This window comes from Columba livia, chromosome 1 (assembly GCF_036013475.1).
Source record: "Columba livia isolate bColLiv1 breed racing homer chromosome 1, bColLiv1.pat.W.v2, whole genome shotgun sequence".
Taxonomy (NCBI): domain Eukaryota; kingdom Metazoa; phylum Chordata; class Aves; order Columbiformes; family Columbidae; genus Columba; species Columba livia.
In genome coordinates this window covers 122,385,540-122,411,004 of record NC_088602.1, presented here as the reverse complement: position 1 = coordinate 122,411,004, position 25,465 = coordinate 122,385,540, and the positions used below count along the sequence as shown (strand labels likewise).

Here is a 25,465-nt window from a genome sequence, read left to right as displayed (position 1 = left end):
AATTAGAACACAAAATCTGACTTTACTAGTTCCTCTCCCCTGGAACATTTAACTGGGAGATTAAATTGCTATGTAAGTAAGCACAAATATACAAAATTATTTTATATAATAAAAATGCATGTAAGGAGATGTGACAAAGGCCAATATTGCTATGCTTTGCAGTTTAAACCAGGAAAAGTTTTGAGCAAAGGAATGCTGTAGCAAACTTGTCTTGAATTTTGAGAAATGATGGGCTGATATCAGCCTAAGCTTTGCAAGCGATGGCCCAGGGTCTGTGACCCAAAGTCTGCCTGTGGACCGTAGAACTAGGAGATCTTGACTTCACTGCACTGACAAATGTAGTTGCTTAATACTAAGAAAGTATGCAAGCTAAAACCCTGTAAGTTAACAAGTGGAAATCACAGATAGAAGTATAACAACTTAAGGTGTCAGAAAAGAAAAGTACATTCATGGAAAGGTATAAATCCCTTAAAAAACTGAAAAACAGTGCAACTTTATGAGATGAATAGTAAGCCTATGTCAAGGAGCAAGGGTGGCCAACATATCCCTAGCTGATTGACAACTGCTGGCCTAACAAGGACTTATCAGATGTACGTAAAGGTGATTAGCATACTATTGCTTAACCTATTAGCACATTTTTTCTAGGTACCTGCTCCACATACTCATGCATGTAGATGTGCTGTACTTTTAAACTGCTTGTAAAGTTTCTGCACACAGCCAAAGAACCCTACTGGGAGGTTTACAACATGAAACCAAGCAGGTATATAAGTAATATCTCACATAATCCCAGCAAAACTGAACTGCTTAAAGTAATTTTTGTCAGGGAATTCATTCAAAAGAAGAACTCATCATTAACATTGGAGAAAAGGGAGGGAACAAGCCAAAAGGATGGACAAAAGCATTGCTATCATTCAGCATAAAAGCCAATAGACTTAAATTCAGTACTTTCCAGTTTAGAAAAGGTTAATCTTCTCTTCAACACAGTGAATAGCAAACAACTGACTGAGTTTACTTCCTAGCATGCCACCAGGTACATCTTAAAAAATGTACCAGTCAGATTAAAGGCAGATAGTTTCTGTATTTGTTGCATGCAAGATGCTCAGTCACTCTTACAGGAAGTCAGGACATAAATACCAAGGCTGAATTGAACTGTCTTACATTAACATTGAAAAGTGTCTTTGAGTCTAAGACGTGAACTCAAAGTTTTGTTCTCCACCTTTCCTCTGCCAGGAAGCTGCCAAAATGGTGAATTACCTGTTCCCGTTGTTGACCAATAATCTGACCGAAGACCTGCTGCATAGAAAAAGAGTCGTATGAGTCTTCTCATTTGCCTGAAATCCAAAACTCAGGGTTTAACTCAATTACACTTCAATCCTAATACTAAACACACAGGATAAAACAGTTCTATCCATAAGGAAAGCTGCCCAAGCCCCCTTCATTTCTCCAAATCCCACAAATGGCTTCAGGGGTACCATGTCCCCAGATATCTCAGCAACTGAGGCAAGAAGAGACTGCATGTCAATTAAGCAGTCAAATTCATCTGAAGGACTGAGACAGAAGTACCCAGGAGGTCATTTTCTCACCCTTGGCCACAAAGTCTTGCTTAGCTTTCAACTGAAGTTTGTTCTGTTCTTTGTTCATAGAGCTGAAAATCATACAACATTTTGTACCTAATTACATTAAACAGATACTTGAATTCCACATCGCCAACTTCTTCCTCAAGCAGGAATGGCAGAGGAGTTGTTTAACGAATGAGTAGCTTTATGATCCATTTTTTAATCTTTATTAAAGGGATGACAAGAATCTCATTTTCAATGGAAATTTGATCAATGTGGAAGCCACAACTTTTCATCTTTTTTACAGTTTTGAAGGCACAGACTAACCCAAATCTGAGCTGCCTACAAGGTGTCAGGCTTCGCTCCTGAATATGAACGTAAGCACTCTGGATACAGGAAGTTTTGTAATGGATATTCACAAGGACACTTTGTAACTTGATTTCACCTCAAATCTGGTTTTCCTTTCCCCCCCCCCCCTTTTTTTTCCTATAATAATTCCAGCATTAGAAACCAAAGATTTTGGTTTATTTATAGAATTTGCTACCCCAAGATAGAAATGTTTGCTTAACAAAGTGTTTCCTCAAGGATATGGGTATATGCTAATACTAACCACTTAGTACAATGGAGTCCATGTCAACCGCAAGACCCTGGAGACTTCCCACAGAGGTCCTGTTGATGATACTTGTCTGAATGGAATCCTTTAAAATGGCAGCCACACAATCTTCACACAGAGCTTGACCTTTTGCCTGTGGTACCACAAATACGATCCAGAAATGAATAAGAAGGCCTCCATTGTTGTTGTTGCTGAAATAAAAAAGTCCTACAGATTATCATCACGTTTAAATTTTTCTGAAGACTGCACTTTTAACACAAGCTTATGAAGTATAAATTTAGAAGTGTATGGCTCATTTCCATCTTGCCTTGTTACTTTTACACACTAAATGTATTTTTTTTCTCTTAAAAAAAAAAATTAAATCCCAAAACACGCTCTTTACACCCATTTGGGGATATACACTAGACTGATTTCCTGAGGTCTTCTGACTTTTGAGATCTATGGGAATCATAACATCTGCTTGTATTAGATCTGGATTATCTCCTAAAGATCAAAACAGAAGTAGTAAAATTTTTATTTCCAGAAATGCAGAACTCTGCATCATTCTACATCGTACCATGTACTCTGCACTGCAGTATGTAAGAAATGATTCCTAGAGTATTTAGGCAACATATTAAAGTCTGTATATAGCCACCTCAATCCTTACCTCCTTGTGGGGAAAAAGACCTTTAAATCAAATGTACGCCAGAAACTCCTGATCCTGAACTGATATTATATTTAGTTTATGAGGACTGAAATAACTAATCTTCTAGCATTAACTGCAGACATAATATTAGATAAAGTGTGCTTTATTGCAGTATATTTTCCCCTTTGTTTTATCAGTAGAGAAGAGTTTTATACCAACAACAGTACTTATAAAAGAAATGCAGCTTAGCTAATAATGCAGAGTTTTTCTCTAACAGCATGTTTAAGTGGTTAAACTTCTGTGTGACCTATCAGCCAAAGTATCATCAAACCTCTTTAGAGACATTATTTCTGTTGACCCTAGATTATACTCCTGGCAGACAAGGAGATGTTTATATGACTTTAGTTTGCTCCTACTTTTGTGACATGAAATGGTATAGCTTGCAAGTGTATTTTGCTATCAGTACAAGCACATTGTACTGATTAAATTGTAACCACCAAAAATAGGCTTCTTTTGTGGGCTCATTACATTGTAAACTACACAACAGAATGCATTTACATTAACCACAGTTTTACCTGACTTCTGAAACGGTGGACTGCTTATAGAATTTGGAGAAAGAGGAGGTTGTGTAGACCAAGTTCATCTGAAAGAGAGAGTATTAAGATTTAGCATTTCTGAAAATCAGCCATACCTAGAGATGTTATATGGCTAAGGCTTTCCTAGGAACATCCTCTTTATCACCAAGAATATGCAATATGCACACATTCCCAGACATACACCAGGCAAGCTAGGCAGAACAACAGACATGAACAGACCAGCTCTTTGGTGCACCCATAACAAGTCAAATATTCCCAGGAAATATCAAATCTTCTGCCCACAGCTGGCTGACATGTGCAACAATGCTTTTTCCAAATAAATGAGTTTTGAAAGGGGTGCGCATTCTTTGCCCAGCAAATCCCAAACACAGAGGGCTTCCCTATCGTGATGCTGAAACTTAGGCCAATCTTCAGGAAATAAGCACGCGCTCGTAACATGTTGTGTATCACTCCTAAGGTGCAGTTAACAGCATACATCTCAGCCTTTTCCACAGAATCATAGAAAGACTGACACTGAAAGAGACATCTGGAGAGCATCTAGTCCAATCCCTCTGCTTAAAGCAGGGTCAACTGCATCAGATTGCTCAGGGCTGTGTCCAGTTGAATATCTCCAATAATGGAGACTCCACGACCTCTCCGGACAACTGCTCCAGTGGTTGAACACCTTCACACTTAAACAGTTTTTTTCCAATGTTTATGTGGACTTTCTTGCATTTTGATTCAGTTTGGACCTGTTTTCTTCAATAACAGCTTAGTATTAATGTGTTTTTTTCCAAAATACACACAGTGCAGAATATATGGAGAAGGAAAAACTTGGCTCATTTCATGCTGTGGGACTGTCTTTGGGGAAAGCAAGCTCCTGATTCCACCATTTCTTTGAATCTATGTGATAATACCAGAGTAACAATAACCTGCCTTCATCTTGTTCAAGGAGGCACACTCCTAAAGCCACAAGGTGGCATGTACCTCAAGCTGTTCAAGACCTCATCCTGCTGCTTTACAGTTAACATTAATGCCCAATGGACTATAGCACAGATTATTTTGAAGCAGAGGCTGTAAAAAACATATTAATATTAGTACTTAAATTTCAGTGTTTGACACGGGAAGTTTGAACAATTATTTTAAAGGCCTAAATAAAATGGGTGGGGCTCAATCTCCAGGTTAGGCTACAATGGGTTTTATATATTAATGTTAGCATTCAAGGTGAAAGAAGCCTACTTGGAGAGGTTCTTCCACAAACACTCTGGTGGTTTCTGGGCCAACAGCCATGAACAAAAAGATTTCAAGGAGGAAAAAGAAGCAAACGCCCAAATCCCCACATCCCTACTAACAATTTTAGTCAATAGTCATGTCACCAACAAGCACAGTTTCAGCAACGCAAAATTCATTTTAAACAAAGAATAACTTCGAAGGTATGTTCAAGTAGGAGACGGTGTCACTTGCGGTTCACACCTGCTGTCTGTCACCTCTCTCCACTGTGTCTGACAGTGGCAGGATCATCTGAGACAAGAGCAAGATACTGATCTCACAGCAGGTTAGAGCTGCTCCATGGAGAGCAGGGGAAGGACATGTCCTGCGCGAGTTGTCTGTTACCCTGCCTGAAAGCACTTTGGTTGTTAACAGGCAGGACTAGGAAAATCAGACTGTCTGCTGTCAAGTATTTTGTGATCCAGCTTTTAGAGCAGTGGGAGGAAAGACAGAGCTGGAAAACAGGAATATGAGTTCGTATTATACGAAGATAAAAAATTAATTATTCAAAAATCTCCTTGTTGCATCTTATGCTATCTTTGTTTATTTGTTTTGCAGTTTTCATACTATTGCTTGAATCCTTATGTGGATAGTACTTCATTAGCTGGCACTAATGCCTTTTTCCTCCTTACTCCAAAGATCTTTAAAGTCAAATTCCCTTTTAAACAAGATTCCTACTCCTCTCTTCCCACTATAGAGCAGCCTTAACTGCCTACAACAGAGTGCTATTTCTGCTTTGACTGATGCAAGGTGTTTGAGAACAATAATGGTCTTTAGAGTACCTAGAAGCAGAAGGAAATGTACATATGTTTGAGAGCTCTACGGTAATTATAGATGCTCTAAGGCAGAAGACTGTCAGCAGATACCAATTTAAATGCAAAAGACTTCGTCAGTTTAATGTCACAAATGTGGCAATTAAGTTTTGAAGGGGTTTTGTAGAGTTCTATTCATAGACCTCCGTTTGTGGGGGGAAATATGTGAATTTTTTAGTAAATCTGAAAGTCAAACAGACCTTTTCAAAACTCAGTTTGTGATTAACAAACTGGAAGTAGTCAGTTCCTTCCTACCTCCAGATAACAACCCTTTGTACATAGTCTTCCGGAGGGGGGTAAGGGGGGGAATTGTAGAACATCACAGCAGACTTAACGGCACCTGGAAGTTGCGCCTCTAGTTCACGGTTCTGATTTTTTTGCTAGCCAAGCAGTCCACTCATCTTACCACATGCTGCACATTCTGTGCTACAGAGAGGAATTCTTTCGACTCCTTTTGCCTGTATTCTGGGAGAAACTCTATATTGGCAACACGAAATAGTCCAACAAAATACAATGCATCTTTGTTTTCTGCCTGAACTGCAAGAAACAAAGACAACAGTTAGCTTCCGTTTTATTTTTACTATTTTTTTTTAAGAACAATGAGATTTTTTTCTCATTAAATTCTAAACCAAATTAATCTTTTCAGCCTTACAGTAGAAATCACTACCAAAAGAAGACTATGTGTTCATAAACAAACCATTCTATGAATAGATGAGTCCGACAATATGGTTAATAGAGCACCTGTTCCCTAAACACGAGACAGGATACCACCATACAAATAAACCAGCATAACGAAGGCAATATCAGCATCCAGATTCTGGAGCATTCCTGATGAATCTTAGGCAGTATTAACATCAGGTTTCTAAAGATGAGAACATAGGTTTTACTGTCCTATTAGACACAGTAACTTCTTTAAATCTATTCTGCATGAGAGACAAAAGACTTATTCAACCTTCAGCAGGCCAAGAAACAGAGTAAATGTCATAATTTTTGAAGAATTGAAATAAATAACTTATGCTTTTTCTATGGATAAACAATGTTTAATCCAATTCCTTAACTGTATTCTTTAAACATGTGTTCATTAGAGCATAAGCAAAACAGCACTGGGTGCACGGGGGATTCGCTCCGCCCAACATGCACACTTTTAACAATAAGAATTGTGCTTAAATACAGTATGGTATTACATATTCATAATGACCCCAGACAAGCCTATACATATCCATGACCTTTCCCGCTTTTTATTAAAATGAGTCTCAGATAACCATTTACATATTCCCCTCCTTGACCCTCCCCTGTTGCGCCTGCGCAATGTCACTTGGTGAATTTGAGGAAGGGTCTTTAGGGGTCTTTGGATGAAGGCTCCTTCAGCTTCGTCACAGTGGACTTTTTACCTTTGGCTCATTAGGAGGAACTGGCTGGAACCCAAGCTACCAAACCGACTGAAACCAGACTGGCACCCCCTTTTTGCTGTAAAAATCTTGGCTATCTTGTCTCCTCAAGGTTGCAGCTGGTGCTGTAAAGCCTCTTATCTCAGCATTTAATGAAGTCCTGTTTTTTTTTTTTTAGCACAATTAGTTACATACAGCTCTAAACTAGATATTAATTATGTGGTTTAAAATATTAGATTGTTAGTAGGCCCTTATTATATAGTTGCTTAACACTTAAAATGTTAGTTCCCTTTATCAATATAACTTCCTAAACAAGTTTCATAACTTTTTACATAGAATTCAACCACCTTTCCCTTTTCCAAGTTCAGAGTCCGTGCCTCATTTGGTTATACCTGTAAACATTAAACATCTTAGCACAAATCACAACTGCATTTTTCACAGAATCAAGTTCATAGGAACTGTCAAGTGTATGCAATTAGCTATTACATAAAAAAAGTTTTGCATAACACTTTAAAAAATAATTTTAAAAAAATCACACTTTCTAAAGCCAGCAGCTATGTCTGTTCTTATAATTTAATTACTTGTTAAGACTTAACAAAGACAACCCAAGGTCTTTCAGGGCTCATTTGAATAAGTCTATGTTTATTTTAGAAACAGCCTTCAGGACAAGATCTTAAACCCAACTGAAAGTGCTATTTATTGGGGACAGTAATTTGTGAAATGGGCATGAGCTTTTAGCAACTCACCAATGAAGAGCCATAGTAATGTCCAGGTTACAACTCCTAAAATGAATAGAATGAGGGTAAAGAGAATTATTTTGTTTTGAAAATTCCACAGCAACTTATCTTTTTTCTTCAATTTCAGTTTGCCATGTTTTTTCCTTGCCAGAATCCTCTTTGCCAATTTGTCTTCTGCAGCTACCATTTGGACTGAGATGTTGGCTACCTAAACCAATGTGAAAGACAGCAAAAAGTGTGAAACATTTCTAAAAGCAATTAGCTGACCAACAACTAGAAGAGATTCCCACATATATTTGTCTGTTATGGCATACCCACAGCTATAATTAACTTAGTAGTAGTTTAAGACTCCAATCAAAAATTAAGATTCTTTTCTTCCAGACACTTGCAGCTATAACAGTGAGTCGGTCTGTAATGCATAAGGATGTAAAACACAATGTACCATACGATAACAGCTCAACATTCAACAGCTACCCAGCATTAACTATATGAATGAATGCTAATATCTTTGTGCATACCTCATCAGTGTAAACTAGCCCTCTGTAGACCAGAGGGTATACAACGTTGGATTACCTTGCACTGTCTGCAGCTGAGATGTATGCACAGACAAGTACTGCCAAATGACAGCTTTTCAACAGCAGCTTGGTAACATAACCCAACAAGATGTCTCATGACCCAAACCTTTGCTATGCTTCTCCATGTTTGATGCACAAGCAGACACACATTCAGCCATTCATTCCTCCCTTTGTGTGAAGTGGGAGAGAGGGGTTGCCATGATGGTAAAATAGTCAATCCTTGTTCCAATACAATAGCTTGTCATTTCTCTGCTAAGCAACCAGGAGACAGGTGTCTAGACACCTCCAAGCTCGTGGTCAAAACGACACTGCTATTCCCAAAACAAAAAAATATATTCTCAAACCAGAACTATCCCAATACAAGTGGGCTCAACCCATTCATTCCTCAGAAAAAAGTCCCCTCTTCAGGATGAGGAGCAGTGGGTATGGATAGTCTTCTCCTGCATGTCCAGCTCCCTCTGAGAGGTTTCCTCCTGTGAACAGGAGGACACAGTACAGGTCTTGCTGGGATGGGACCTGGGAAAGGTCATCAGTTGGACATACAGCACCTTGTCAGTTTATTTTGAACTACGGTCCAAATTTTTTAAAGCTAGATTCAAAATATCTCCCCAACATCTTATCTAGGTGCAGAAGACTTCTATGCGACACTTACTACATTTGCAGGAGCAGTTTCTACTTTCTAGAGGTACCTTATCTTTCTACAGTTTGGTCTGTTCTGGAAAGTCTGTTTGAACCAGGCACTTCTCCAGGCATTTTCCTCTGCAGAAGATAATCAACCCATTTAAACATACAAATAATGTCTACCAGATGCTGCAGGCACAGCAACAGCTGCCTGGAGAAATAGCTGGGACTTCATAAAATTTCCTTTTGGAGATCTCTTGTGACAGTCAAATACTTCATTGCGAGATCAGCTAGAAGTTCAACCACCTTTTCTCAAGTTAGTTCATTGTCTCATCTCTGTAACAGTTAGCTGACAGATTCCTGGACCGCTCAGGGCATTAACAACCACGTGCACTGAATATGAACACAGGTGTAGCTGTGATACCCTGCTGTACCAGAATTGGAGATAGATATATATATATAGATATAGATATATATATATATATATATAAAGGTGCCAACTTTAATTTCCTTATATCACAACTATAGCATAAGTTATCTAATATTGCTACATTAATAAGTAACACTCAGGAAAATTATTCAAAAATATGTTGATGCTAGTGAGAGGGAAGAGCTCAAGAAGCTGCCATAGGAAGTTGTGGGTTCTCCATGACTGGAGGTGTTGAAAAACACCAGTCAGCAACAAGCAGCAAGTGTTTTAGTGAGAAGACTTCTATGAAGCACAAACCAGACTTTGTATATATGAGGTCCTGAGCCAGGACTTTTTATTTCAAAGATAAAACAAAACTACACCATCTTAAATTGAAGAAAAAGGCTCTTTTTTATTTTTTTTGTTTATTTTTTCGGTCTTCATCTTTGAAATAGCTTAATTCATTTAAGGGCATTGTCAAAGTGAGTCTCCCCTACCTCATAGCTGATTTTATGGCACTTGTGGGCTAGGACCTATTCAGAGGTACATCACCTCTCATCACGTACGGCAATTTAGCTCTTGTATTCTAGAACTGGTTTCCAGCTAAAATTGCAATTTGACTATCACCATACACTAAATTATTTAATTACTACTTTGTCGTGAGTTAATGCTCACATAATAGTCCTCTTCGGTATCTTCTCAGGGAAAAGCAAAACATTTTACCTACTTTAATGTTGCCTTTCTTGCCTAGAAATCGATTTCTTTTTGGAAAAATGTGCTGCTGTGACACCAATATACGCTTTTTGTATTATCACACTGATATTACCATTATTTCAGTTGCCTGAAAATACTTGTTATTAACAATCCTGAAGATATACAAACAAATATTGACATTAAAAGAAAGGTATAACAAATTAACTGGGATGTTAAGTCTAATACTTGAGAATTACATCGTAAGAGATTTAATAGTGTCAAGAAGTGTATGAAATCAAGAATACTTAAGTCACCTACTTACACTTAGTTCATCTTCAGATTTAGCTGCTGGGGGATCATTTTTATTATCCATGGTGGCAGAATGAATTTTATTGCTTGGCCCAGCTGAAAAGGAGTCTTCCATCTTCTCCCAGGCACTACTCCTACTTCTGAAGCTGAAGACAGCTAACAGCAATGTCCAGGACCAAGAGAGGCATCAATTTACCTTGATGAGTTTCCGATTGTAATCTCATCTGCCCTGTTGCTCTTTTGTGAATATTAGAAGGATGCTATCAAGTAACTTTAGACATAAAAGTCAGACTAAATAAATAGTCTTTTTAAGCTGGAATAGATTCCAACTTCTTAAAACAAAATCACAGGGCTAAAACCTACACATCATTAAAACTTCACAAAATAAGTTGCCATAAACAAGAAAAATCACAAGTAAAATGTAAACATAAGAGCAAACTGAAAGAAGGAAAATAAATCTAAGTACCTTGAATAAAAGTGCTGCAAATAGCAGATAAGCATTGCAAACCAAGAAGAGCATTTTTACTCACTTCTAGAACTTTGTAACATACATTTTGAACACTCAAATTTGTTTGTTTTTTTTTATTGTAACCAAGAAATAAGCTGCTCCAGGCAACATATTTCCTATTGTTGAAATAGATCAGGCTTCAAACTGAGAATCCTTTTTGTAATCAGATGCAGGAAGTCACTGGTACCATAACAGTTCCATACTTTTTTCTTTGGTAATTAAATATTTATAGAGGATGTAAAACAGTACTTTCCTCAATGGATGCTAACTATAGAGCTGTCTTTACTTTTAAGTGATTAACAACCTCAATGCCTTCCTGGGGTCAGCTTCAGAAATGGCACTGGAACGAAAAATAAAAAGACAAAACCACATTCTATCAATTTATCTTTGAAGATATGAAACCAAGCCAACAATCACAAAACTTCAGCAACACAATAGTGTAGAGGTATAGAATAGTTACAGTCAGACCTCATGACAGGTGAGTTCCAGGCACAATCTATGCTTCATATGTGTAACCAGCAACAGATGGCTTCAACTACAAGGCAAAAAATGTTACAGTTAGACAATGCACTTGTAAATGAAAATATTTACTGTCTGTGTGTTAGTCTTTGGTTGTGTCCAGAAGCACAATATTTATGTCCTCAGTCATTGTTTGTTATTTATTCTAGAATTCCAAGGTATTTACACCATATGAAGTGATACTTTAAGCTCTGGGCCCTATTAATGCTTTAGTAGCACAAGAAAATCTATTTACTCCATATTACTATATAAAATTGCTTACAACTCCAAATTTATCTATTTATTTTTAATTACACCTAAGTTTTTGGGGACTATCACGGTCTCTTAAAGTATTCACGTAATCCCAAAGAGCCTTCCACTACCCTGCATACAGGGAATTAGTATGATACAAAAGATATTCAAGAAGCTGGTCCATAGATTAAAAGAGTATTGTACATTAAAACACTTTCCTTTTGTCAGTACTCAAAATCTTTTGCCCGTTTATTGAATAAATCCTCTATAATCTGAGGAAGAATAGTTATCTCCAGATTTCACTTTTCTTCAGCTATTTAACTTCATGTATTTTCTCCAAAGAAGATAAAAATAACTATGGTGTTTGTTATTGAAATAGTAACAAAAGTCAATCAAAAGGTATAGTTTTAAATGTGTGCTTCAAACTTAGTAAGAAAATTATATGCCATTTTCTCTAGATCACATGGAAAGGCTGAGATGGTAGTTATTTACATTCCTTCAATGAGATAAATAACACTATTACACACCTTTCATGTATGTAGGGTGTATAGGGGTTGCTTGTATGAAATAAATAAATGAAGAAAAAAAATATGGAGATGGAGAAGGAAGTCCTTCATGTGTCAGAGCAGAGATCATTGCTGTAGCCCATGGAGGAGAGCACACTGGAGCAGATGGATATTCCTGAAGGACTGAGGCCAATGGAAAAGAGAGAGAAAGGAGGAGCAGCAGAGAAACCACTGACCACAACCCCCCTTTCCTACTGTGCTACTCATGGTTTGAGGAGTGGTGTGGAGCGGGCAAGTAGAGGATTTGTGAGTGAAAAAACAAAATTGGAGGAGGGAGGAACAGTACTGTTTCAATGCTCGTCTTTTTGTTTCATACCACCCAAAGTAGCAGTCGCATTTTTTCTTAAATGGACAACAAATTAAGTCAGTTTTCCCCAAGCTGAGTCTGTTTTGCCTGCAACAGTGATTGGCAAGTAATCTCCCTGTCTTCATCTCAAACCATTATTTTTCTCTCCTTCCTGTTCTTCCCATTTTCTTCCCGCATCCTGCTGAGGAGGGCAGAGAGGGAATGAGTTGCTGGGTGGGAGTCTGGCTGATTGCCACCACTAACCCACAACAATGTCACAGTATCTGGTACTGACTTCTCCCTTCCTCTTCCTCTTAAAAAATGAAGTTGGTGTTTGAGGGTTTTTTCCAAGACAAGCGCATTCTGTTTCTAAGTAAAGCTAAGAATATAGACGTTAGCAAACTGAAATAAAACAAGAAACACATTAGAAATATATTCATTTTATGAAACTGAGCACTGTTGTTTCCTTCTGTTTCATTAATTGAATGTTCCCTATATAAAAAAAAAAAAGTCTGGAGGTTAAAAAAATCTGAAACCAATGCAAACCACAGGCTGTTTCCCTGACAGATACCAGCAATTCCAGGTCAGCTCAAAAAGTTAATATGAGACATTATTCCATTTCTGAGCTTTGTGGAGAAATATGCTTTCACATAGGTCCACCTGCAAGGGCCATGGGCTTTAAGCCGTTACTTGGTATGTGTGAATTTGTACTAGGCAACTTGATTTTACCTCCTGCAAGTAATGCATATCAAAGCATGCCTCTTATCTCTTTCTAACACAAATCAACATAACACATACATTGATCAGTTTCAGAAGCATCCTATTTTCTTGCCTTTGTCATGGCTTCCAGACCAATTCCACCTCTTCATGCTTTCCTACTACTACAAAACCCACTGATACAAATCACATACTTCTTGGTTTAGTCACACAACAGCAGTGATGGCTTGGTTTTACTTGCATCATTTTCTCTCAAGGCTCTGGTATCCTCATGCACATCTGTTTGGCAGCCTGATTTTTCTGTTCCGTCACTCTCTCTCCAAAACCCACACACAACTGGGGGCAGCCTGGCTTATAGAACAGAATTGTTTCAGTTGGAAGAGACCCTCATGATCAAGTCCAACCATAACCTAACCTAACCTAACTCTAGTACTAAATCATGTCTGTAAGAACCTCATCTAAACACTGGTGACTGCACCACTTCCCTGGGCAGTCTGTTCCAACAACTGACAACCCTTCTGTGAAGAATTTTTTCCTAATATCCAGTCTAAACCTCCCCTGGTGCAACTTGAGGTAATTTCCTCTTGTACAAGTTTGTTTTCCAGACTCAGTCTATACTCGATGGTAAGAGAGAAGCATCCAAGACAGAGAAGATATATCACATTTTCACCATTGAGCACAGATAGAAAACATGTAATTATCTTAGACTTGAACAAACCTAACATCTACAAAATCCTCTCTGTATAACAGAAGTTCTTCCCTTCTGACCAAAGCTTCCTCCATCATTGTTCAGAGGCAGTCTTTCTTGCTGCTTAATCTGACAGCAGCCTTGAACCAGCTTGCCAGCATGAGCCCTGAAACACCTCAGGGCACTCTAGAGAGCTACTAACCTCAGCATGTCATTTTTTCCTAAAACAAACATCAAAAGTGACATTTTGTTTCTACTTCAGGATGTCCCTTTGTGGAGCAGCAATGTCTAACAAGCTACACAAAAATTTGGGCGGAAGAAATGTACCTACACAATGCAAAGTTAATTCTGCCAAAACCTGATTTTGGTACATAAAAAAATTCTCTCACATATTGCTTGTTTCAGTTTTTCTTTAAACAAAACTCAGACAAAATACAGGTCTTATCAGATCCATGAAAACCAGTCAATGGTGATTTATGATAACACTTGAGAAGACATTCATGTATCTTCTTAAATCAATCAGTCTTCATCAGAGCTGACACTAACACTGTACAATTGCGCATTTTTCCCCTTTAATAATGTCTTCAAATTACAGCCAAGATTACTTCCAACAGAATAAGAAAAGGTGTTGACTGCACTTCTTAATAACACAGCTGAATTTGTAATCCAGCTTCATTTTAGACCTAGAAAAGGTCAAATGCCTATACCTTCAAAAAGCACATATTAATAATAACTGGTATGCTATTAATAGTCTGAAGAGATCTGCATACACACAGGTAGGTTATCAACATTCTGGATACATCTCTTCCATCACAGGAGATGGAACCAGAACAGATGAAACTGTAAGTTGAAATGAGGCTTTTACCAAAGTATGTAAGTGAGTGGCAGTTGATTACTAAATTATTAATAATTGACTACTAACTTATGTTTCAGTATCAACTTTGAACCTCTTTCTCCTTCCTCATTGAATGAATACCATGCTGCTTGCCTTCAAGATGTTTGTTGTCTGGAGATGTAGCTTCAAATCACAGTAGTCATATTTAATTTTTCTTCTGAAAAAATAAACTGAAAGAGGGCAGATTTAGATCAGATATAAGGAAGAAATTCTTCACCAAGAGGGTGCTGAGTCAGTGTAACAGGCTGCCCAGAGAAGCTGTGAATGCCCCATCCCTGGAAGTGTTCAAGGACAGCCTGGATGGGGCTTTGAGCAACCTGGTCTAGTAGAAGGCGTGACTGCCCATGGCAGGAGGGTTGGAACTAGATGATCTTTAAGGTCCTTTCCAACCCAAACCATTCTGTGATTCTATGATTCTCCTTGAGCTCTCACTTAATTTCTGATTCCTGTCAATCCTTGACCATGCGCTAGAAGCCTCCAATGTAACAAAATAGTTTCCAACAGACAAAATCATCTTGGAAATTACAGGGAATTGAGCTGTCTTCGAAGATCCAGACACGACAAATAACTGCCATTGACAGAGCATTTCATCTGAAGTGAAGCCACTGACGGCCTTGCACAGCAGCACTAACAGAGCTATTTTACCTCGCCTGTGCAGATGGAGAACAGCTTAATTGTTTGTATCCCTATCAATTTAAATTAAAACAAAAATGCTAAGTGAACACATCTTTTGGCCAAAGCATCTATTTATCAGTCTGTGACATTTTAAGGACTGACAAGCCCTGTTATTTCATCAGTTAATGGTCTTGCACCACTTGCCTTTTATTGGGGGCACTAGATAATTGTACTCTCAATTTCTTTCCTGCTTATATGAAACTGGACAGCTCTGTATGGGAGGGAGCAAGGCAAGTAATATTGACCCAGTGCACATGAATCATACTGCTAGATTAAATATAACTTGTTAGGAAAATCACAGTGCTAGGAAATATGCTGTATGTTAAATAAAACAAACAATATATTAAAAAAATAGAGTTGCCATGATAATGAGGTTGACCCAGTTGAGCAAGCACTAGAGCAAATGATAGCACCCTCTACAGAAGTCAAGTCATGGCAGCGCTTCAGCCAAGCAAAAGCAATGTTTGTAGCTTTTCAGATGATTGGATGTGCTGATGTGAAAACTCCCATCCATCAGAGTGCTCAGTCATGTGTGCTTACATAGGTCAGGCCTGAGCAGAGTTTGACAAGCCAAGTTGAAGCACTTACTGATGAATGTGTCTTTTGCTTCTGCCTGCAAATAATACTTAAGTTGGTGACCTGGTGCTTAACTGATGCCCTGTTGAAAGCGAACAATGATTAAATTAATAAGTTCCTTAAGGCTTCAGCTTATAAGCAGTGCTGTCCAAAAGAATTGGTCCACAAGGCTAAGACCCCGAGAGGCTGCTATCATTAATGGATACCCCTTTACACAGAATTAGAGAATGGTTTGGGCTGGAAGGGACCTCTGGAGATTATGTAGTCCAACCCACCTGCTAAAGCAGGTTCATCCAGAGCAGATGGCACAGGAATGTGTCCAGGCGGGTTTTGAATGACTCCAGAGAAGGAGACTCCACGACCTCTCTGGGCAGCCTGTTCCAGTGCTCTGTCACCCTCAGATAAATTTTTCCTCGTATTCATATGGGACCTCATGTGTTTCAGTCTGTACCCATTGCCCCTTATCCTATTGCTAAGCACTGCTGAAGAGAGTCTGGCCGCATCCTCTTGACACTCACCCTTGAGATATTTGTAAGCGTTAATAAGATCATCCTCTATAATCAAACCTTCTGTGCCACATGACAGGCAAACAGGGAAACATCTCTCTTCTTGCACTTTCATAGCAGTCAGTTGCCATAATGGATGCCCAGCTGAAATAAGGTTACTGTTTAGTGCACGTGAACCAAAGATATCTCAGTCATGTAGGCAGGATTGCGGTGTCTCCCCCAGGAAACACTGCTCACTGCTCAAGGCTTCTGCAAACCTCATGCCAACCTAGCCCCAGTGTTTGCCACAGATTAAGTTCCCTATAGAATGCTAATGCAATATACTTGTCCTGCCTTTCCACAGTTGCATTTTCCCTGCAATTAAGCAGAAAATATCTTCTGTAGCCTGGAAGAAAACCAGCACTGAAAGTTTAACTCCTTGTCTTCCCTCCTCAGTCTTTCAAAAACCTACCCATGCCCCTTCTCTTCCAACTTTAGCTTTCACCTGATTTCTATTTCACTGATTATCCTCTAAGTAGGAAGATGAGGGGAAACAAGACAAAAACAAACAACACAAACAAACAAAAAACCCCACAAACTAACAAAGAAAAACACAAACAAAATGAAACAAACAAAAAAATACCACCACAATGGAGCTTTTTCTGACTTCATTACTTTCACCTAAAAGACTTCAATAGGGCAATCAGTCTACCTGTGCCATTTTTATCCATACTCTATCAGATCTCAAAGTCCTGTGATGTTATCATCCAGGCAGTGACAGACTACAGCAAGAACATGCAACTTTAAACTGTCAAGGAGCAGAACGAGTTTTTTAAACTTTTGTGTTTAAAGAAAGTAACCTGAATTAACCTCCTATTAAAAAGTTGGATTATTTGCACTTCCAAGTGTTAAACAAGCAGTTTCACTCAGCCTGGTGAATTTGCAGTTTCAGTCTCCTCATTCAGGGGTTATGGGGCAGCTTGACATTCCACCCTCTAGAAGTGACTGACGTTGCTGTTTTGATCTCTCACCCACCAAAAATTTTGATAAGTAATCAAAAGTCCTACAAAGGTTAATTAAAGAACTGAAAAAAACATACTTGACAAGGAGGGACACAGTCCAGTTAATTCGACAAGGAAAAGTTTAAACAAAAGGATTTTTACCATTTGAATTATATAGCTCTGTTATTGGCAGGGTCCTCGCTGAGACAAAGAAAATTTTAAGTGCTGGCAGAGGCAGAGCAATGCAACCAGATGATTTAAAAAGAAAATCTGGTGCTCAGAATAAAAACCATGCTCAAGCACAGACAAACCAGTACAATTGACCAAGAATTGCACTGAGTCCTGCTCAACAAATTGCACAGTCCCATGTTCAAACTTTTTTTCAGAGATGTTCCTGTTGCACCTGCTAGGTCATTGCAGTCCCCTCTGACCTCAACATCTTTGAGTACTTGCAGGCAACTGCTCTATCTCATCTGCAGGGACACTAATCTTCATTAGGGCCTGATCACCAGTTTGAATACCTGCTCATGCCCTTGGGCTGAAAGCAGTGAAATAACAGGCAGAAGTTAAGAGGATTTGGACTGATGGAAAAGAAAAAGGAAGTCTAAATATAAAACTTGTTACCATGATCCACACATGCCGCATTCGTTTCTCCTGCCTGCTTCTAGGTTCTGCATTACAAAGATTGCTGTTTGTATGTTGGTTAGAGTAGCAGGACTTCAAAGGGTTGGGTATGGTCATAATCTGCATATGGCAGAAACATTCACTGCTACATGATGAAATGGCAAGAACCAAGGAGCTATTAACAGGAGGGAGCTACAGCCCTGTCTGCTCCATTTACAATGTCATCACAAGGCCCTGACTGGAAAAAAAATTAATAATAATAAAAAATTTTTTAAAAGTTACCATAGGTTGTACTACAGCTAAGTGCCTTTTGTTTTGTTTTTACCTTGTGGAAGCTCAGCAGAGAGAGGCAATCCCTCTAGCCCTTCGGTCTCCATACAGCCCCAGCGAAAGAGCTTGTGAACCTTCCTCCATGTAATAAACTTAACGATATATTTGTTAATCAAACCGGTCTAAATGGATATGTTATCAGTGGCTGTGAAACCTGAGCATATAACATGATATTAGTACATGCTGCCATTAAACAATGCAACCTGTATGTAGTCTTTGTAAAAAACTTGTTCCACAGATATGTGTAAAAGCCTAATTTAGTGTACCCTGCAGAACATTCAGTAAGAGACTGACAGAGATAAGGGCCCAGTTGCATCCTTGTGTGAATGAGATAACGGGGGTCTTCAGCACAAAGCGGGAGGAAAACCAGCTCAAGCAGTTGGAGCCTTGGCCAAACTCAGCATGCTAGGCCAAAGATGAGAAGTGCACGACAAGATAGACTGAAACCTTCATCCAAAAGACCCCCTCCCGTGACCACCTGGAGACAATGCGCAGGTGCAACAGGAAAGAGCCAAAGGTGAAGACTATAGATATAATTCCTTGGAACTCATTTTAATAAGAACGGCCTTTTAGAGGAAAAAGTTATGAATATGTATAGACCATGAATATGTAATCCTTTACCACATTTAACCAAGATTGCTGCTGCTGGAAAGGCGCGCCGTGGTGGAGCGCAGACTCCCCGGTTGCCCAGCGCTGTTTTGCCCGCTTGCTGCTTGCTGCAATAAATTCTAAGCAACTTATTCCAATGAGTGCGTGCTATTTATCGTGATGGTCTATAACACTCCAGCACCATCATGTTACCCAGCTCCGTCAGTCGACATCTCACAGCAACATCACTTGAGCCAGCTCTGTGAACAAGAGCTTTATCTGGCATTTAAATACTGGATTTTCCCACCCAGCAGGCCATACTCCATTCTCTTTCAAGCAGGTTCAACTCTCCCAATGTTAGTGCAAATCACCTCACAAAAGAGCAAAGGAAGCTAATCGAGATCATTGGGGAAAAGAATCTGATCAGCAGTTTGCCAGACTGGGAAAGCCACCTGATACTTGTTTAAAGATTGGTACTTGAGGATCAGGAGGACATCACAGCAAACAGAAGCTGATCACACATGTACAAGTACTGTTCCTAGTGAAGATAACTGGTCACATGAGTTGCACTTGCCTACTGCAGCGAAATTTTAGTATCCTTTGTTGTCTGGAAACCATGGGATAAAATCCCCACACTAAATCGTTTGTGTACAGTAATGTCAGAACCTGCCAAGACCCTGCGCTTTCTCCGTGTAACAGAGCAGAGCTGAATGTCTGTGTGCCTTGACCTTCAGACACAGGGAGCTCCCTTTATCCACTTCACATTGTCTGGTCATCTTCCTGTCTTTTGGCTGTCCTGACTTGTAAGGGATTTATTTTAACAGGCAAGATGGATTCCGCATAGTGTTTTGCTAAGTCAAAAGGAGGGGAAAGCTAACTTAGGATCATCTGAGATGTTGGCAGAGCCACCTTCCTAAGAGTTTTTACTGCCATGGACACATCACAATACAAACAAGACAAAAAATCCTTACACTTTTACACAGACAGCCTGGGCCACTCCTCACATAGCTTAGGATCTTGTACAGCCTCATGATGTCTTGGTTCTTAATCTGGCAAGTGACATGCAGAGCTGTCAATATTTTTCCTCCAGAACCATTAAAGGTTGGCAGCTGTAAGGGCCCTGATACCTTTAAACACACTGAACCCAATCCATCATTAGGATCCTGTTCAAGAGAGAAAATTTCCAAACTTGTCTCGACATGATCACTTCTCAAACTTCTCTCTAGTAACATTTTTAAGAATAGATTTAGACTCCAATTGCCCTATTTCTCAGGAAAAGTGGGGGGAAGGAGAGGGGTGAACTGTATGTACAACATGGTTCCTATGGTTTAAATTGATTACAGAAATTGTAGTTTTCAAGGACCTGCATTTTCAGTGCACCCCTCCTCCTGAGGATTTTAAAGGACTTGCAGACACCACAATAAGTCTCAGAAGTGCTTTGCGTTTGTAATGAAACCCAAGGGAGGAAACATGATTCATTCTGCAAAACACCAAGCAAATGGCAACAGCCACAGCCTTTATCTGAAAGGACAAAGTATAGTTACAGGCACCCAGCTCATAAGTAATGTTCTATAATGAGCTATTTTTGGGGATTAATTTTCTTCACTCCAAGGAGCAAAAGAGTTTTAAAATAAATGCTGTTCTTTTGGAGGTCCTGGTTTCCTTTTGAGGGACAGACACCCATCTATCTCAGAATAAAAAGACTTCAGCAGGAAGGCTGTCTTTTGTTTCTTCACATCAGTAGCTCCTGCCAGACAAGGTAACAGCAGCAGCTTTGCCTGTGCAAAGGTGAGGTTTTGGAGAGAGCACGTGTGTTCTGCTGTGCAGTCTTATTTTTAGACAGCCAAGTAAACAAGCAAATGCCAGTTCTCTTTAAGCAACGTACATTACCGGTCTCCGCTATGAACAGCTTCCCACTAATGCACATAAAGATCCGTCTTTGCTCGTTCTCCGCCAAGATGACAAGTTTCACCTTCACTTGCTACACACAGGTTTTAAATTAGCAATATTAGCTGAGAATATACCAACTTTGACCAAAGGGACAAACAAAATTTGAGACCCTTGGTGACCTGTGGTGACAGAAGGAGTGATATTGATGACGTCAAATCTGACTGGTTTATATTTCCATTTGTAGAGGTCATTCATCTACTCCTCCTCCCAAATGAGGAGGATCCTCCTTTTCCTAATAGAGCAGCTGGTTCCCCCTCCTAGGGATCCCCACCACCCTAATATATTTTTCTCTGAGAACATCTTTTGTTCTGTCCATCTTTCCCTGTATTTCATGGGTTATTTCAAGCTTGCTCACTAGAAAGACAATTTTAAATCCATTTCTCCTTCTAATTAATTTACTTTCTGATTAGCATTTTTTTCCTAAATACCCACCACATGTATAAAACAGCAAGCTGGTAGCAGGTAGAAAATACTTGCCTTTAGATTTTCTTTTCTATTGGATGGTAGTTTCCTGCCCCCTCCCCTTTTTCAGGTTTAACCAAGGAGTCCAGGAATCAAAAAACCACCTTTGTTTTCTCTGTCCATTATGGAGTGTTACCTGCATCACCCCCCACTCATGCCAGTCCTGACCACTGCAGTTCATTCCTTCAGAGACCTTGCTGGCCACACAAAGCTCTGCTTGGGGCTCACATCTCACCGCCATGACATTGCAAGCAAGCAAAGAAATCCAGCTGTTTCCATCCTCCGTTTTCCAGTTCTGATGCTCTAAAAATATCACTGCAAGGGAAGGTTTTGATGTTCAAAGCACTCTAACTGTTATCAGCTGGCCTCAATCATGCATGCTATACCTTCAGTACAGATTGAACTAACAATATCATTAAGAAGATTGTCCTAAACACAAAGCTAAATTGCTCCTTTTGTTTCAAAATCATTATGAAGAAGGTAACATTTTGTGAAATTCAATGTTTTCAAAACCGAAGATTCATTCTAGATGAATGCTAAGGTGTATGATTCATCCCATGACAACCCGTATACAGCCTCTTGAAGAAAGCAGACAATGTTCAGAACTGAAACCTCCATATCTCCTGCTTTTGTAGGAGACAGCATTTATACTTAGTTGAAGGGCAAGAGCATCATCACTCCTTCAATTAAGTGCTCCCCAGGCCCATTTATCTCCAGCTAATAATCCAATTTGCCTGGATGTACTTGACTCCAGTGGGAGTGCAATTCACAGTGCAACTGAAGAAGGTAGCTCTTAAGGGACTCATCATATTACACGGCAACAGACATTTTAAATACAGAACACATTCTGCCAAAGTGAGCTTCACTTATGCAGCCTGCTTCAGCGACATGGCAGTACTATGGCCCGCTTTTATTCCACAACTCCCACTTCAAAAGCAAACAGTAGGAAAACTGTTTAATCATTCATGGATTCATTTTTCAGTATGCAGACACTACTGAAACTGTCTGTAAACAATAATGTTGCTTTTGATCCTCATCCTACATTAAGCATATGAAAAGAGGGGGAAAAAGACAGAGAACTAATAAGGAAAAAAGAAAAATAGCCAATTACTACAAATACACTACTTTCTTTTTCTTCCTACTTAGTTTGACTTAACTGGTAATGGGTGCTTCACATCCGGAACACAGAGAAACCTACCACAGAAATCACATAATACTTCTCTTTGTATTCTGTCTTGAAAGGTTATGGCAATAGCTTGACTTACTAACACAGAAAAAAATAAAATCATACCTGTTCCAGCCATCGTATTTGACTCTTTATAAAAAAGCTCACATTATGGTAATACTTCTGGGGGAAATATTCGTGTAATTAAACATTTCACAGCAGGAAAAAGAAAACAACTTTTGTTTTTAGGCAAGACCTCCAAGGCCAAGAAAATCACTTACAAAACACACATTACTATTTCAGTGGGTCTCTACTGAAATCTGAGCAGAAATGCTTTTTAATGACACTAAGAAATCCTAAAAGAGTAAATCTCATTGATGCAAATGGTGGAGAACTAAACTGAATTCACAGGAATCTGAAAAACTATTCCCAGAATTTAGGAAATGCAGGTCCATGCCTTAAAACTCACTACATTGACCTTCACGGAGGCAGCCAGCACATCTCAGCTATGAGCCTGTCCCAGCCGTGAACCTGAACCAGCCGTCCTCTGGCCCCAGCAGCTCCTGCAAGGACCATGTGTGCTCAGGAGACAGATGCCTTCACACAGCCGCACTCCTACGTGGTTCACTTTCAGCTGTGGCTGCACTGCCCCTGGTTAATAACAACTCCATCAACAAAATGCACTTAATAACAAACAGCCAAGAAATATTAATAGCTGCTTTGCTACATTCCCAGCAGCTCCTGCCAACACTGAGCCACTTTAGGGACACTGCCTCAGTGAAAGGTCCCACAACAGGAAAGCAAGGTACAATTCAGCTTGCACATGAGCCTGAGCTTTTTTTACTTCACCTTATTGGTCTTCAGGCAAGGCCTAAACCTTTCACTGCAGTTCTTTCATGCAATCTAGAAATCAAATCCACCTGGCTGTAGCTCAAACTCTTGCTTTTCAGCAGCTAAACCTTCTCTGGCTGCTATTTGTGTGGGGACCTCACTGCAGCCCATCTTCCCAAGTATCCTTCTAAGGTAGGGGCAATCCAAGAAACGCTGCTTTGATTATACACCACAACCACTAGAACTGTGGCACAATGTTTAATTCATCTGAACTGTCACAGCAGATCAGAGAAAATGATCTCTCCAGAGGATGGCAGGAGATGATGATCACTCCTGGCACATGCACATGTTCCCTCAATATCCCACTTGCACCTTCCAACCTGCTATCCCGAAATATTGATTTTTCCTCCTTGCATCAAAAGCTTTTCCTTTCATTTGGAAAACTAATGTTGCCATGGCATCTGAGCATTTTAAAGCCAGACCTGCATTTATGTGGCTGTTTTTCTGTGAGATGGGGAAGTGTTTTTATCCCACTTTCACCAAGGGCCAAACTCACAAAGACCAGGTCTGGTACTCAGTAGCTCTGGGAGTGTTAAGGTGCGTCTGCAGGGGGAAGTGCTCCAGCATCTTCAGGGGCCTGGTCAAAACAATATGTCTTGGGTTGTGTGTTTTAAGGAGCTGGTAGCAGCAGAGCTACCATTTCATCTACATTATGTGTGGGAGCTAATACAGAGAAACTTAATATGAAGTGTTGACTCATAATGATGCTAATGCAAAACCCGCACCTAAAAAGAATCCCTGCTCATTTCTGTCCTTCTCTTTTTCTACGCCTTGACAAGAAGTGAGAGAAACAAAGCATTTAGCTGATTTTTGTGAAAACGTGAAGGCTTTCATCCACTTCACATCTTTATTGACAAGATGACAATGCATAACCCATCTTAAAATCCAGTTTGGAAAGACCCTGAAGTCATCGGTCTGCCTCAGACATGTGCTGCTTCAAGCTCCCACAACCATGTGCCTGGGGGTGCCTGTTCCTTCCCGCTACTGCTGCCTCTCCCCTTGCCAGGCAAGTCCAGTCCTGCAGATCCTCAGACCAGAGCAGAGACTGCTCCTGCATTTCTGGACATCACTACTTCTGAAGCTAGACATAGGCATTAACCCTGCCATGAGGTCAGCAGAGCACTGACTCACCAGAGCATGGGATTTACTCCTGCCCAATAACAGAGTAACATTTATACCAAAGTGAGCCATTTAACAGAAATTTTATTAGGCAGAAAGGTCACCTCTCTAATTTCCTCCATAAATCCAATAGGACTACAGACAAATGTGTTTCTGCATCTGAAAAATGGCATTATAACTTGAATGTCACAGCATCTTGCACTGTGCTGCCAGTTGAACACTGAATGATGAGAGAAGAAGAATATTCTTTTGTCCAAGACTGTGATTTTCCCCCTATAGTAATGGTCAATATATTTTTTTCATCCACCTCCTCCCTTTTTACCTCATGGTTGAGCTTAGTCACAGAACTGTGGCATTTTTATTTTGGAGATTCAGGTGGGAAGAATCTGTTCGTTAGAGTTGGGACAGGTGGCTGCTTGTGCATGTTTTCCTAGCAGTCGCTTGTGCTGTCTTTGTGCCCATGTCACTCGCCTTTTCAGCAGGACACCAAGCCCCACACAGAGGGAAAATATTTCCAGCCAAGAGCATACTGTGCACAAAACATGTACTGACAAAATCGTGTGTTCCTCTCCCTGTCTATTTGGGGATAGCCTTAAATTTAGGGTGCCACAGCTTGTTTGCCTTAGTAGCTTATGTGTGCATTACAAAATTGGCTTTTATGATTTTTTTTAAGCTTATAGAAGACAAAATAGCTAGATGGAGGGTCTGTGTCCACACGCCTGCAGGCTTGATGCCTTCTCAGGAACTCTCATGGCAGTCACAGAACAGGCTTAGAGTAAATGTCAGAATTTCTTTCCTCTGAAGGTTTTCACTTCCCTTCTCAAGATATTTAAAGCTTATTTCTAGTTGGGAGACATTACCATATCGCCGATCCTATTAAGGCGTGAGCTGTCCAAACCATCACTATTAAGTATCAGCGAAAACAATGCCGCCAGAGTCAAATGCAACTGATTAGAGACATAGAAATGAAACGCTGACATCCTGTGTCCTCACCCTTCCTCTCTGGT

The 25,465-nt window shown here is 39.7% G+C and overlaps 1 protein-coding gene across 1 annotated transcript in view; it reads right to left on the bottom strand.

Moving 5' to 3' along the window:
* TMPRSS7 (transmembrane serine protease 7) overlaps positions 1–25,465 on the bottom strand; it is a 51,026-nt gene that overhangs the window by 21,237 nt on the left and 4,324 nt on the right. Inside the window, exons 2-8 of the mRNA XM_065076216.1 lie at positions 11,159–11,225; positions 10,196–11,030; positions 7,585–7,783; positions 5,857–5,987; positions 3,370–3,437; positions 2,167–2,360; positions 1,255–1,293 (exon numbers count right to left, since the gene is read on the bottom strand). Of these exons, the coding sequence (XP_064932288.1) occupies positions 1,255–1,293; positions 2,167–2,360; positions 3,370–3,437; positions 5,857–5,987; positions 7,585–7,783; positions 10,196–10,297 (733 nt within the window). The 5' untranslated portion in view covers positions 10,298–11,030; positions 11,159–11,225. The remainder of the gene's footprint in view (positions 1–1,254; positions 1,294–2,166; positions 2,361–3,369; positions 3,438–5,856; positions 5,988–7,584; positions 7,784–10,195; positions 11,031–11,158; positions 11,226–25,465) is intronic.